General features: G+C 43.1%; 1 protein-coding gene across 2 annotated transcripts in view; it reads right to left on the bottom strand.

Moving 5' to 3' along the window:
• Positions 1-1058: 1058 nt before the first annotated feature.
• AP3B1 (adaptor related protein complex 3 subunit beta 1) overlaps positions 1059-15673 on the bottom strand; it is a 208584-nt gene continuing 193969 nt past the window's right edge. Inside the window, exons 26-27 of one of the 2 annotated variants that reach the window (XM_084800656.1) lie at positions 14606-14744; positions 1059-1785 (exon numbers count right to left, since the gene is read on the bottom strand). In XM_084800656.1, the coding sequence (XP_084656782.1) occupies positions 1632-1785; positions 14606-14744 (293 nt within the window). In that variant the 3' untranslated portion in view covers positions 1059-1631. The remainder of the gene's footprint in view (positions 1786-14605; positions 14745-15673) is intronic. The other variant, XM_084800657.1, reaches the window with a different exon arrangement.

The raw sequence follows: 15673 nt of genomic DNA on the forward strand, positions 1-15673 counted from the left end.
CAATGATTGTCGGCAGACTTGGTGGCGCATGGCTACAGTCCTTGCTGCTTTGGGGTCTGATGTGGGAGATCAGCGGAGCCCAGGAGTAGCGAGGCAGCCAGTGAGGCACAGTGAGCACATGTTTAGTGCATTACTGCTATGGCACAACCTATGTCAGAGAGGTCACTAAAATATCTCAACCACATAGTCCTGGAACTTATTATGTAGACCAGGCTGGCCCCAAAGTCATAGACATACATCTGCCTCTGCCTCCCTACTCCTGGGAATAAAGTGTGTGCCAGCCAGGCGTGCTGCTACACATCTGTAAACCCAATGCCTGGAAGGAGGAGGCAGGAGGATCACAGCAAGCTTGAGGCCAGCCTGGTGTACACAGTCAGTTCCTGGCCAGCCAGGGCTTGTCTCAGTAACAGCAGCAACAAAAACAAAATATAAAAGCATTACAAAAGTTTCCTGATTTATATAGAACAATTTGGTAAGGATGGTTTTTTACTTAAACTAGCAAATAACATATAGAAAGATGCTAATATATATACATATATGTACAATCTCTCACACACACATACACACACATATATGTATCATAAAATTTTAGATAACATATAAGCAATTGTGTACTAGCTAGTTTTGATGAAAGTTGAGCACCATGATTTTTAAAGGGAAAATGAAATGCAGGCTTTCCTTAGCAGGTGCAGCTGCCCAGTAGTCAGATCTCTGCCGAGATTAAATCCGCATGAAGGGATGTTTTCCGTTCCTCGCTGGATTCTGTTTTGCTATTGAAGCAGCCATCAGCACAATTACAGCATCTCCCTAGTTCTGAGAGCTGAGTGTGCTGATGCATGCCTGCCATGCCACTGAGGAGCAGAGGCAGGGGCATTTCAAGTTTAAGGCCAGAGTCGGCTGCTCAGTGAAAGCCATCTCTTGAGAAGCCAACAGCAGAGCAAAACCCAATAAGACCCTATGCCTTGTTGGGAGGAGTTTTTCTCTCATTAACTAAGCCCTAGTGTGACCAGAAACCTTGGAATAAAAAAGTTCAGCCAGTGAGGGTCAGGAGAGGCAGATGCTATTTATATGCTAGTTTATTTATCTTATTATTCATGGTAATTTCATGATGACAATTGTCAGTGACCAATTACAATATCAGGAAGTTCAAAGAATGGGATTTTCGCAGAGGCCTTTTCTTTTTTGCATTTCATTTATAAAAGTATGCTGTTTCCTTTTCATATACCAAGCTGAGAGGCCATTTAGATGATTTCCTCGCTAACGCTTGCTTACTGCTGTAGAAAGGATGAGTCCCAATGCACTTTCAGTATCTGATTCACGTCCATCATTCTCAAAAACCAGAAGGAAGATGAGGCCAAAAGAAGTCGGAGGGCAGGGGAAATGCCGCGTGGACCCAGGAGCCGAGAGGTTGACAGTAAAATATATGTTCTTTGGTTAGCAAAGCGAAGAGGGGAAAGACTGCATACATGATAGATACACAACAGCATTCTAAAGCAGGAGACAAGAATGTCAAGAGTGCGCTCTTCCCCCGCTGCCAGATGGAAGGGCTGTTACTATAAATGAAAGGCGGCAGCAGTGGATGCCAGGCACTTTTGTTGTGTGCCAGAGTCTAAAGTCCAGATGCAAGCAGGTTACCCCTGGGACAGGACAGGCTTCAGCTCCCGCAGCAAAACAGAGCCAATCACGGTTTTCTCGGTGTTTATGATAAGCTGGGCTGTGGAACCTTCCTTCAGCTCCACGGTGACTAGCATCAGTGACCCACTGTGCACAGTTTTAGCTGCAAACCTGCAAGAAAAAATAAAACAGAGACGTTTTATCCTGAGAGGGGAAAAGGAAGGGACAGCATATGTTCAAACAGGCTTAAAGCAACTCTTTTGTTTTTTAAATTAAATTTATAGAAGGTTCCTCACTGCTTTACACCCACAACCAAGCATTCGTTAAAGCAATCAATAAGCCGCCCAGCCCATGCTTACCACACAGGCCACTTTAGCACATTTTTAAAACAGAACAAGAAAAGGAAGCCTGTTTACTTATTAGTTTGAATGGCAGATGCATGTGGGTATTCTCCACATGTCCTGATGTACTTAGGGCACGGACACACCCATTCATTCACATTTACCATGCATAGGGCTGTTTCAAATACGTCACCATATTCTTATTTTTAAAACACACTAAGAAAAGGTACCTTTCTCAAAGAGCTTGGAATTTTAATTCCTCTTATCTGAAAATAATTGTGCAAGAAGTTAGATCATTTTATGTACCTTATAAAATTCTTCCTAAGTATCAGAGAAGTAACTCATGTAAAATATTCAAATTCAATCTCTACTGTTAATGGTGACATGAGACAAAGTCACATGACAGCCAAGTGCCACCCCATGCCCCCATTTAATATTCAGGACATTAGATCCTTCTTTTTGCTTTAGGATATAATAGAGGGAACTTGAGATCTAATGTGCTATTACTAAATTCCAAGACATGAAGAACCTACTAATTACATGGAATTAAAAGCAAAACTAGCCTTTTAACACCACAATCGACTGAAAAGCTGCCGGAGGCACAAAGCACAGTTCTGCTGCTTCACTCTGCATGCACAGTGGAGCTCAGACTGGGAGAGAGACTGGCGCCCCCTCTATGCCTCCATGTTCCCCTCATGGACCACGGTCTGCACATTTTGGGGGGAGGGAATCTGATTGCAGGGATGACTGGAGAAAAACAAAGTTGCTGCACATGAGCTTTTGAAAACACTAACAAGTGTGGAGCAGGTCTGTGACCTGCTGTGACCCCACTTTGCAGGGCCAATCCCCTTTCCCCTCTCTGGATGACACGTGTCTGAATCTGAGCCATCTGCCTCAATTTGCGCAACATCTTCAGCCACAATGGCACCCAGTTAGCCCTGACAACAGCTCACAATACATAAAAATAAAACTGCCGAGCTGACAGCATGCTGCGGACTATTCAAGAGCAAACCAACTGGTCAGTGTCTCATGTCTGACAATTAGCATGGGCCTCGAACAGAGCCTGCGGTGTCCTCAGGGATCTGTTTAATTACCATCAACATAAAAGAAGGAGGTTTATCAGGAGACACTCAGAAAAACTTCACTCCCGACTTAATTAAAATATTAGCCACTTAAGCAGGAAGCAGATTCTCTTTAAATGAAAAGTAATTTCTTTTTTGAGTTTTTAAAAATGACATCAAGATCTTATCTAACACATTAGATTCTTTTTCTTTTTAAAAATCTAACAAGCCATGTTTGGCCTAAGGAGAATGATGAAAATTAGTTCTTCAACACTTAGAATAATTCAACAAAAACAAAGCAACTATACTCTTCTTACCTGGATGGAAATATTGACAGCACTTGTGACAACACAGAGTAAACCGTTAGCTAATGGCTCATTAGCAAAGCCAGGCAGCAATCGTTCTAACCATTTCCTATGCTCCTTCCAACATACTGAAAACTTACAGGAACTGGAGAGAGAGTTCCTACAGAGAGGCGAACCTGTTCAGGAGTGTAAACCACAGCCATGTTCCTAAGGAGGTCTTTTAAGCCTTACAATATCTGTCTGCCTTTTGTATAAATACACAAGAGGCTAGGCACTCTGGACACCTCAATCTTCCCTCAGTGAGAATACATGCCTCTCCCTCACCTCTTACAGATTCATGCATTTCTTCTGTCTAAATTTTAAGAATTATCTTTATGTATATGTGCATATGTGGGTGTCTGTACGTGTGGGGGGCACAGAATCTAGAAGAGGGGGTCGAGTCCCCTACAGTTGAAGACAGCCAGTTGTGAGTCACCCAGTGCAGGAACTGAACACAGGACCTCTGGGAGTCAGTGAGCGTGCTCAGCCTCTGGGCCTTCTCCCCAGCCTCTTTGTCTGAGTTTAAAGGCTGCTTAGCTTCATAAAAGGCATTTCTATAGTTTGCTAAACCAGTCACAAGGATACAGTGGCTCTATACTCCCATTCACCTACTCAACTTTGCCCACAGATGTGGCCACCAGACTTGTAATTCATTCAACAAATATTTCAACAGAGATCTCTATTTCTGACACGGCTATAGTTATGTAAACAACAGTCTTCTTAGTCCCTTTATTTACTTAACACTTGTGCCTTGGGACCTCAGAGAAGATTATGCCTGAATAGGAACACAAAGCGCCATTTGAGTTTCAGGGCTGCATAGCCCCAAGGCACATTTTATGTCTCTTCATTAAAAACTTACAGCTTTAAAAACTCTGTGTCACAATAACACTGATGAGGCAAAGACAAATGTCAGTACGTTTACAGAGATTAAAATTAGTATCTTGGGCATGTTTTTCAAATCCTGTTACAAAATTCCCAGGGCCTGAAAGACCAGGAACATGAAAGCAGAGGTGTTTGCTTAGACATCAGTGGCAGAGCGCTAAGCAAGCACCCTTAGCAACCGAGCGTGCTGCTGTCCCTTAGGCGGGCAGCTGTGTCTAGGCAGCGCACAGGCTGGAAGTGATGCTTTAAAGCAGGGACCAGGAGATCAGATGTTCCGACACACCCACTTCACAGTTCAAAGAGAATGGATTTAATTGGAACACAGCATGATTACAACTGGCTTCGATGGGTCTGTGGAAAGCAAAGCCACTCTCCAAAGTTACTAAGCCAAACAGGCTGAACAGGCCATGTTTTGGCATACATTTATAGTTATGGAAACAATACCAGCTAACAAACAATAGTTAGGAATCTTGTAAATACATGCTAAGTGTGATAGGTGACAGGTCCTCAGTACTTGGCCTCAAACATGGTCCTACCGTGATTGTTTGACAGGAGATAGAAGTTCGGATGACTGTAAAGTAGCTACTGTTTATACCATGTGACTAGAGGCGCTCATTTCATCCGACCTAAGCAGAGCTGAGGGGGCTGAGGCCCACAGGCCTGGAGACACTTACCTGGGCCCCAGGGCCAGTGTATGGCAGAGCAGGCATTATGAATCCAGGCCACACACAGTCTCTCAACGATGCCAAAGTATACCCTGTCAGCAGACAATCCCTCAGGTTACCCCACATGTGTTTAACCTATCACGATGCTGGAAGCCTCAAGGAAGACTTTCTCCCTTCAAAGTCCCATGCTTACCTTGCATACACTGTAAGCCAAAGCACCCTGGCTTAACTCTCTGTCCTATTTTTAATTCTTACTCTTACAGATTAAACACTTCTAAGTGCTGTCTATCTACTCCTTCCAAAGCCATCACGAATGAAGCATATAAAGTCTTTTTGAATGGAGCTGTAGCAGGGGGGACACCGGGAGACCAGCAAGCCTGAGAACCACAAATGAGGACAAGTGTGACAACAGCAGAGACCATGGCCTGCGCATGGCGGCTCCATGCTACTCCAACACTAGGCAAGCACTGTTTATAGTCACTGGCTGAGAAGGCAAATGGCTAGTGTGCAGCTGTATGCCATTTTACTAAATGTCTTGTCTATTATCTCTAGCAATTGACATTTAATCTTTGCTGAATCCTTAACAGACAAGAAAAGGCCAAATAAGCTTATGTTGTGACCTAAGTGAGAAAAAAAAAAGCTTCACTCTTTTAAAAAGTTAATTTTTAACTACTGTTGGAATGATGAAACTGATCACACGATAATAAATTCTGGATAAATATATTGTCTGCAGTTCATTTACATTTGTGAGAAGCTGGCTATGGACCATAAATGCTCCCCTCTCCTCAAAGAAAGGAAGCACCACAGCTCAGCTGTTCTAAGGAATAAATTCAACAGTGCAAGTCTCTCCGAGAGGCTGCACCCACCCTCAGAGCTCCCACAAACGCGAGTTCCTGATGCAGAGGCAGACTCGCTGCACCCAACAACAGCTTGGCGACATGCTTTTTCTTCCCTTGGACAGTCTTCCGGCTCTCTGATTTTCTATTCTGAGTTCAATTTTCTCCCGCTTTCTGTTCTACTGGTTATCAGAAGCTGTGACAATGGCCCACTCAGCCTAAACTTTTTCTCCGACTCTGGACATGAAGCCTTCAATTACTGCCTGCTGAAGCAGACAGAATCCTATTAGTAAGAAAGACGATCACAGGATGCACTGCCCTGCCCTTGCTGTATAAAAATAATTAGTCCAAAGTTGACAAATGCGTAATGAAGTCGCACAGTCATTATATGTAAGAAAGCCTGGCTTGAATGAGGCCCTAAACATCAATACAAAAGCATGGTGATTTGGAGCATTATCTTCCAAAGGATTCAAAATTGTAAATCTTTACTGCCTTGGCTTAATACAGTAGGACATTTTTAATAGACAGAGATTTTGTATGTTGCAAAGAATCCCACTTCGCTGCTATAAAATTGTATTTAAAGTTCAGCCCATTACACTACTAATAGGAAGGAAAAATTTACAAAAGATTAAAACTTCGAGTATTTATCGAAGACAAGTGCTTTAAAGGCTGGCACACTAGCGATGCGTGTGTCTCACACACAGGTGAGAAGGGTGAGGAGGATGGGCGGCCATTAGCCTGTGGAGTCCTGGCCTAACCACGAGCGTAGTGTAAAAATCGCCCGCCCACCAGCTCAGGGATGCGTTCTTCATGCAGAAGAGCTAAAATTTAAGTACACTTCCCTAAGAAAGCACAGTGCCCTGTCCCTCCACAGCATTCCTGGTCTGCCTGCTTGGTGGGGTGTGGGGCGAGTCTGTGTTAACAAGAGACACCACACAGTAAAGCCGATTCTTACCCCTTTTCATTGCTCCCTGACAAAACTGACAACCCAGAGTAATTTTCTCTCATTGTTATTTTTAACATGAAAACGTCCATTTATTCTTAGTAAACCATGGCATTATAGGGTATTACTTTACAAATGGAGAAATTAAACCAAAGTTAAATACAGAATGTTTCAATGGAAAAATGAGCTGTGCAGTCTGGTTCCTTGTGAAATATTTACACCGGCTCTCTGTGTAATATCAACAGAGGTCTGCATTTGTTTTCAAATGAGACTCTGCTCCTAGAGCCACAGTGTTCCAGAGTGGATCCAAAAGCAGTGCTGCCCTCTACTGGGCAGCTGCCTGCCAGCGGCAGGAGCACCAAGTTACTAATGTTTCCCTAACTCTCAGTTCTGTTGGACTCAAAAATCTATCATCTTGGAGAAAAGACTCAGTCAGATATCATTACATAAATAAATGTTTATACAAACTTTTGTTTCAGGACAGATTAGATAGGGATTGACAGTAGTCTCAGAAGCTTCTGAAACCTGTGCACAGAGACAGTCAATATCACAGGCTAAACAAAAATTGCTTTCATTATGATCCTAAAAAATTACATGGGATTTAAATTTCCTAGAGTTTCTATGAGAAAAGAAAACAATCAATAAACAAAAACAGTATCCTGGTGCCAGATGTGGTGGCTTACACCTATAATCGCAGCATTAGGGAGGCCGAGGCAAGTTCCAGGCCAGTTCAGGCTATGAGCAAGGCTGTATCACAAAACAAAAACCATACCACACCAAGTAAAAAACCAAACTGAAACCAAACAGCAAGCAAACAAAACAAATCCCCATAAGCCCATGAACACTATCCCAAGTTTAACAATCTCAGGAAGAAAGGCAATTATTAGTCTCCTTAGTGAGAAGTGACTCTCCATTTGAGAGATTAATGAGAGAGATCTTATGAGGCAGGGGAAAACAAAAAACAAAAAACTACCAACAAACAAACAAAACAAACCCACATAAGTCTATCCTCTATAAATATAATTTAAAGTTACTTATTGAGGACTTATTGAGATGAGCTTAAGGTTAAGAATTAAAGTTACTTGTACCTGTACTTTAATAAGATTTAATTTTCAGCCTGAAATAAACTACTTTAACATGTATTGATAAATCAGTGACCAAGACTGTCATGGGTACATTCAATTTAGAACACCAGGCTTTCTTAGTAATTAGTGACTAGGGTAAAAATAGTAAAATATTTATCCTAAGATCATTACTGTATTTGTCAACAAATTTAAAATTAAAAAAAGGTAGACAGAATCGTGTGCATCTTAACTCATATATATGGGGGAAGGAGCAGAAGCACTGTGTATAAGCAAGCAATGAGAGCGGCTCTACAGCAACCTCGCTGGGAAGCTATGGGGGTGTCCGACATCTGTGTGCACCCAGATATCACTTCTCCCAGTTCACAGCCAGCTGGATAAACCTGTTGCCCATGAGATGACAAGAAAAGGCCTCATCATATATAACACTGATGCAAATGTTGAATGTGAACATGGCAGCAATGCTGAAGGCTGTTTTACTGGCCCCAATGCAGCTAACATGATGGCCCTCTGAGAGAGGCTCACGAGAGAACCTCACGAAAGAATGACTTCTCGCTGAGGCTGAAGTGCAGCTTCAGTGGCAGTGCACAGGTTTGAAAGGATGTATGAGGCCTAAGACTCAGTACGCACCCTTCACCCACTACTAGTGTCCCTTACTGACAATTTATTTTATGTATTTGAGAGCTCTGTTTTCATGCACACCAGAGGAGGGTACCAGATCTCATTATAGATGGTTATGAGCTACGATGTGGTTGCTGGGAACTGAACTCATGAGCTCTGGAAGAGCAGCCAATGCTCTTAACCGATGAGCCACTCCCCCTGCCCCCAAGTGTTTTGTTTTACCCATGTCATGTTAACTATCCCTAGTTAGGTAACCGAGGGCTGCCCCAAGTTGTGGACTTTGGGACATTCACGCAGATCCCAGGGCTGGTCCCTGCTGAGCTGTCACAGAACTTCAGAGTTTTACACAATCTCCTACCTTTCGAGAATTGGGGGTTACGGATGGACATTTAGTTTTTGGGTTTGGGTACAGTATTACTTATCTGCAGTCCAACTGAGCAATGGTACCTCAGGTCTAACATTGTTGACAGGAGTCTTCCTCAGAAACCCCACAGCCCAGCAGTGGTGGCCACAGCAGAGGCACCGATGGTGCAATGCCCTTTAATCCCCGTACTTGGGTGACAGAGGCAAGTGGATCTTTGAGTTCCAGGACAGCCAGGGCTACACAGAGAAATCCTGTCTTGAAAAACCAAAACCAAGCCAAACAAACAAACAAACAAAACAAAAAAAACCCAACCAACCAACCAAAACAAAACAAAAAACCCCACCAAAACCAAAACCAAACCAAACAAAAATCCCAACCAACCAATCAATCAACCAGCCAATCAACCAACCAAAAAATGTTTACTGGATTTTTCTCAGACATCTTTTCTGGGCTTTGATCCCTATAGCTAGTCCTGGTAGCCTCCCTTAGAACACATGGTCTCCTGACTTTGTGGAATCCATTCATAGGCTATGGAATGCTGGCCACCTGCCTTCACACAGAACTTCATAGTTCTGACTTAAGAGTCCCTCAGTGGGGCTGGAGAGATGGCTCAGTGGTTAAGAGCACTGGCTGTTCTTCCAGAGGTCTTGAGTTCAATTCTCAGCAACCATACATTGGCTCACAACCATCTATAATGTGATTTGTTGCCCTCTTCTGACACACAGGTGTACATGCAGATAGAGTACTCATATACATAAAAATAAATAAATCTTAAAAAAAAAAAAAAAAAGAGTCCCACAGAGAGCCAGGCATGGTGGCACACACCTGTAATCTCAGCATTAGGGGAGGCAGAGGCAGGCTGTGAGTTCAAGGCCAGTCTGGTCTATAAATCGAGCCCAGGACAGCCAGGGCTACACAGAGAAACCCCGTCTTGAAAAACTAAAAACAGGGCTGGAGAGATGGCTCAGAGGTGAAGGGCACTGCTGCTCTTCCAGACATAGTGGCTCACAACCATCTATAATGTGATCTGATGTCCTCTGCTGGTGTGCAGGTATACATGCAGGTGAAGTACTGTATACATAATAAATAAAAATCTTAAAAAAAAAAAAAAGAGCCCATAGGGTACCTCTTCAAAGAGGAAAGAAAACTATTCCACTGCATCTTTAGTAAATGCTTTTGGGTGAAGACAGAACTCACTCCCAAGCTTCCCCTTCCCAAGTGTAACTGTGCCCTGGAGAACAGCAGGCTAGCGCAATGGCTGGCAGTTAAGATGGCGGAGAAGGCTCTTCGCCCAGCACCTTTTTCTAATAGCAGTAAAAAGACAGAGGGGAGTCATACGGTCAACAGTACATAGGCTTTCTTTTTTAATCAATCAATCAATCAATTATGTATACAGTGCTCTATCTGCATGTACACCTGTATGCCAGAAGAGGGCATCAGATCATATCATAGGAGGTTGTGAGCCACCATGTAGTTGCTGGGAATTGAACTCAGGACCTTTGGAAGAACAGCCAGTGCTCTTAACCTCTGAGCCATCTCTCCAGCCCTACACAGGCTTTCTGATGCTACTAGTTGTTTAGGAACATAATGTTCAAATACCTACCTAAAGGTTGGTACACTTCCTCAGTTGATCTTTGAAGGTATTAGCTGCTCAGGAGATGTCCTAAGTCTTTGAAGCGTTCTATAAAACTCGTACAACTTACACTTGGCCCTGGCCTCCCTCTGTCCTTCCTTCTTTACTCAGTGTACTGGAGACCCAGCCATGGGCAGCCTGACCCCCAGGCAAGCGCTTCCCCACTCAGCTGCATTCCCACTCTCACACTAAGCTGTCCAGGCCAACCTTGAACTCATTTAGTAGCTGAGGCAGGCCTTCAACTTCCTATCCTCCTGTCTCAGCCACCAATAGTTGAGCACAAGCCTACATTACTGGGGCCAGCTACCCTTTTCTTTTTTCTTTCTTTTTTTGGGGAGAGGGGGTTTGACACAGGGTTTCTCTTGTAGTCCTGGCTATCCTGGACTCTCTTTGTAGACCAGGCTGGCCTCGAATTCACTCAGATCCACCTGCCTCTGCCTCCCAAGTGCTGGGATTAAAAGTGTGCGCTACCATCGCCTGGCTAAAGCTACCCTTAACTTAATGAGGGACATTCCTGTGGAAATGGCAGGTATTTGTTTCATGAAAGCTCCCACTTTGTAGTGTTGCACAGTTCTGCAAACTCATCAAGGTTTACTTTTCTTAGGAACTCTTAATACATTTTGGGTTTTTTGTTGTTGTTGTTGTTGGTTTTTTGGGGGGGGGGTAGGTTTCGAGACAAAGTTTTTCAGTGTAACAGCTCTGGCTGTCCTGGAACTCGCTGTGTAGACCAAGCTGGCCTTGAACTCATAGAGATCCACCTGTCTCTGCCTCTCAAGTGCTGGGATTAAAGGCATGTGCCACCACGGCCCGGCTTAATACCATTTAATAAATTGGTATTTAACACAAAAATATTCAAATATTGGAGAGCTGTAGGAATAAGTGATTTCATAGCAAGGCAATGGGCATTTTATTCACTTGACGGGTTAGGAAGAATAGAACGGCATTGTTGAAACTCTTGTAAGAGAGAAAATGATCTTGAAAATTAAGGAGAACATATAACAAAATTTACTATCCTAAGTCTACTAGCCAAATGCTTTCTATGCTTGTTATTTTAAAAATAAAAAACAAATTATTATTTCCAAAATTAGAGTATGTTTGGCCTGGGTATTTCATAAACTCAAGCCTCACAGGATATCAGTGTCATTCACCAGCAGATGATATGTAGGCTTAGAGAGGAGAACATCCCATGGGTAAGATAACAAACACTAAACGGTAACAAAACACAGCTGACAAGCTGGTAAACTGTTATGTTATTAAACTGTAATAGCAACTGTTACTTCTTTTAAGTGAAATTAAAAGCATTGGTATAGGTTTCATAAACAATTCAAAGAATGGCACTGTTAGATGATCAGCAAAATAAACTGAATCAATGCGATTGAAACAAAATACAATAATGAGGTGCTTATGGCCTGGAAGTCTTAAAAATATTTAGGGCAAAATATGTGTGTGTGTGTGTGTGTGTGTGTGTGTGTATGTGTGTGTGTGTGTGTGTGTGTGTGTACACACACACACACACACATACACGTACGTACATACATACATATATACATACATACATACATACATACATACACACACACACATATACACGTACGTACATACATACATATATACATATATACATACATACATACATACATACATACATACATACATACACACACACACACATATACACGTACGTACGTACATACATACATACATACATACATACACACACACACACACACATATACACGTACATACATACATACATACATACATACATACATACACACACACACATATACACGTACGTACGTACATACATACATACATACATACATACATACACACACACACGCATATACACGTACGTACGTACATACATACATACATACATACATACACACACACACACACACATATACACGTACGTACATACATACATACATACATACATACATACACACACACACACATATACACGTACATACATACATACATACATACATACACACACACACACACACATACACGTACGTACATACATACATACATACATACATACATACATACATACACACACACACACACATACATATGAAACGTTTTCAGGCGTAGCAAACCTAAGAGGTAAGTTAGGGCAGCATAGTTTATTAAATCTGCATAGACACATTATTCCCCGTGAGTCTCCTCCTTCAGGTGGCAGAGCCCAGAGCGAGGCCATCAATGATGCAGCGAAACAGAAAAGCACCATGAGATCCTGGTACGTGAGGGCTAAGTGCTACATCTGCACTAAAGTCACATGTAAGTGGCTCTGAGTTATCTGTCCCCTTTGCATTAGCAGTAATGACTGAACGCTGCCTGGGGTTTTTAATTAAAGTCATCTGAGCAGGTGAGTGGTGGCAAACTTCCAGACAGCTTCAGGAATTCTGTGATTATCGGGATTATAAAGCTGGCTTTTGATCTCAAACCTGTCCTGCCTCTCCAGCCCACTCCCATTCTTGGGCATGCCTTTCTCTTCTGTAATAAACTGTCTTCTGTCGGTAGGAAAACAAAACAAACAAACAAAAAACAAAACAAAAGAAACACACACAACCCAAAACCCTATGCTATTTGTCCTTCTTGGACCGTCTTAGGTCGGAAGATAGCTTTCACTTTATTTAGCTTAATTTAAGAAGGCAATTTTACTTCTTTACATCCCAGAAATAAAAATCTGCAAGACTGACCTTTGTTTCCCAAAGAGCAAAAACCACAAGCAACCAGCTCACTTACAGGAACTAAAGCAGAGCTGGGCACGAGCAATGGCCTCCTGGCTTCCGTGAAGGCGGCAGGGCGCTGCAGCTCTAGAGGCGAGCACTTTACAGGAAGCCCGAAGTTAAAGCCAGCCATGACATACGCATGTTTTCATAGTTTCAAACTCATAAATATTAGAGGAAGCAGAGGAAGTAGTCAGGGCTGGGACAGCTCAGTGGTGAAGCGCCTGCTTGGCATGAGAAAAAACTAACTCCACCAGGAAAACTCGGAATCCAGGGCTTTCCTTTTCCTGAGAAGGCTCCCTTTTCTCTCCTGTTGGGCAGCGTCACTTGACAGGCAGCTGCGCTGGCACTGTGTGCCGGTTTGATGACCTTCCCTCCATTTGCTTACTTTAATCATCACCCTCCAGGAGATGGACAGTTTCTTATAAATTACAAAACGTAAACCTCAGCGTTCTTGGGCAATTTACCCAACAGTCCACCCCCTTGTCTTGATGTAAAGAAAAATAAAACCAAAGCGCACCTGTGTGCTGAGTGACACACACACCTGATGCCGGCTGTCTCAGTGAGCACAGAGCAATCAGACAGCTGCCGAGGGCAGGCTTGTGCTTCTGTAGCTATCCCAGGATGTTAGGTCAGCCCTTGCTTTAGCTTTCCACCCATTTCCAAATAAACGGTGAAGGTAAGTGCGTAACTGCCACCCATGGCCTGCTTCACATGCAGCCTCCTCAGTTTCCTCACCAATACAGAGAAGAAACAATACACAACAGGCCTGATGTGCCCAGATTTACTTCTGTAACTCGTGACTATAAGAGAAAGAACAAAGCAAATACAGCGTGTATATATCCGTATGACAAAAGTGTGCTATGGTGTAGTCTGAAATGGCCCTTTTAAGTTCGCAAAGGCCTCTTGAACAACCATGTGGACAGGCAGTGGTTCTTCTCGTTCACTCGAAGCCTCGGGCATCCCCCCACAGAATAGACTGTGAATACGAACACACTTGTCACTGGGTCTTGGGACAAGGGACTTGGATGCTGGGCTCCATGCAGGTGCCTGAGGGTGAGGAGGTGCTCGGGCTGGGCACAGAAGCTGCACGTGGCATGCTGGCTGCCCAGCAGCCCCTGACAAATGGGAAGCAGGCTGAAGGGAGTACACATCAGGGAAGGCTGCATCTGCAGTGCCCAGTGCCCTAGTCTACTGTTAGAGGAGAGTTTCCCTAGAAACCCAAATCCGGAAAAATAAGGTGGATTCTTAACAGCTTATAAAGGCCATCTTAAGAAAACGCAGCTGTTGTCTGAGCATCCCTCAGCAGCAGCCATGTCCGTATCAGAAGGATGCTATGACTGGGATGGGACTTTGCCCAAACCCACTGATCAAGCAGACCACCAGAGCGCATGCTTATGACTGCCAAAGCTCACAATGGGTTAAAAGTTATGCTTGTAAATACACATTCTCCCCACAGCACAGGTTAGTGAGCCCACCTGTGTATGTTATCTTGGCCGGAAGGCACAGCACCGAGGTTGGCGACGTTTACAACCTTCTGGAGGATCATGGAAGGGGTGAAGTTCTGCGGTGCGGCGATGACGGTAGCCGAAGTCTCATTCATGCCGGTGAGCGCTCCTGTGACAGCAAAGGAAGGCTCCGTTCAGCCGGCCTTGCTGAGAAGGCGGTCTGAACAGCTCGACGCTGGCAAACTTTAAAAGTTTTCTTAATGAAAGGGATAGAGACTACTTTACAATATAGTGTATGAAGTACATAAAATTAAAACAATACCGGTGTCTCTAAGACAAAAATAAACTTTGCTGTGTAGGAAAATATGTAAGATGCTGTGAAAACAAACAAACAGAACAATGTTCATAAATCCGATTTTAACTAGTACAGGATAAAACCTAAGAATTCAAGTAAAACCTTTTTCACTTTGTGGGCCATGTAAACTGCCTTGCTCTTCCTTGGGTATTTACTTATTTGATATCATTAGCTATTTAACCTGTTCAAGATTAGCACCACACCACATGACAACAAGTGTAGCGACCCAGCCCAGCTGTGGCACTTGATGAGTGGCTTCCAAGTGACAGCTCCATGATGGCAGCAGTGACTGGAAGTCACTCAACAGTTACGCAGCTCTAGAACACTGACGCTCCAAGCTATACTCAACAACAAAGCCACTTGGCTGGCGAGCAGAAAAAGATAGGAATTTTTAATGTGAGAAAAGTTTGACAGTATGAAAAATATAAATCACAAAATTCTAAATTTCACAACATTTCAATAAATATATAAAAAGAAATGAAGAGAAATCAAATTATGAACAAACCCATAGTGAACAACAGACATATGCCATTAACATTAGAGCTGACTGTGGAAACATTCAGGCAACAGACTCAACAATATACCAAACTCTTGGGAAATTTTTGAAATTTAGTACCTGGGATAAAAACAAAAATGATGTCAGTAAATGCCATCTATTTGCATCTGTGACACAAGTCATGAACACTAATGGTGTCTATCAAACACAATAGCTTTTTGAGACATTTCATCATGTGCACAGCACC

Source organism: Acomys minous (assembly GCF_964271855.1).
Source record: "Acomys minous genome assembly, chromosome: 11".
NCBI classification, from domain to species: Eukaryota; Metazoa; Chordata; class Mammalia; order Rodentia; family Muridae; genus Acomys; species Acomys minous.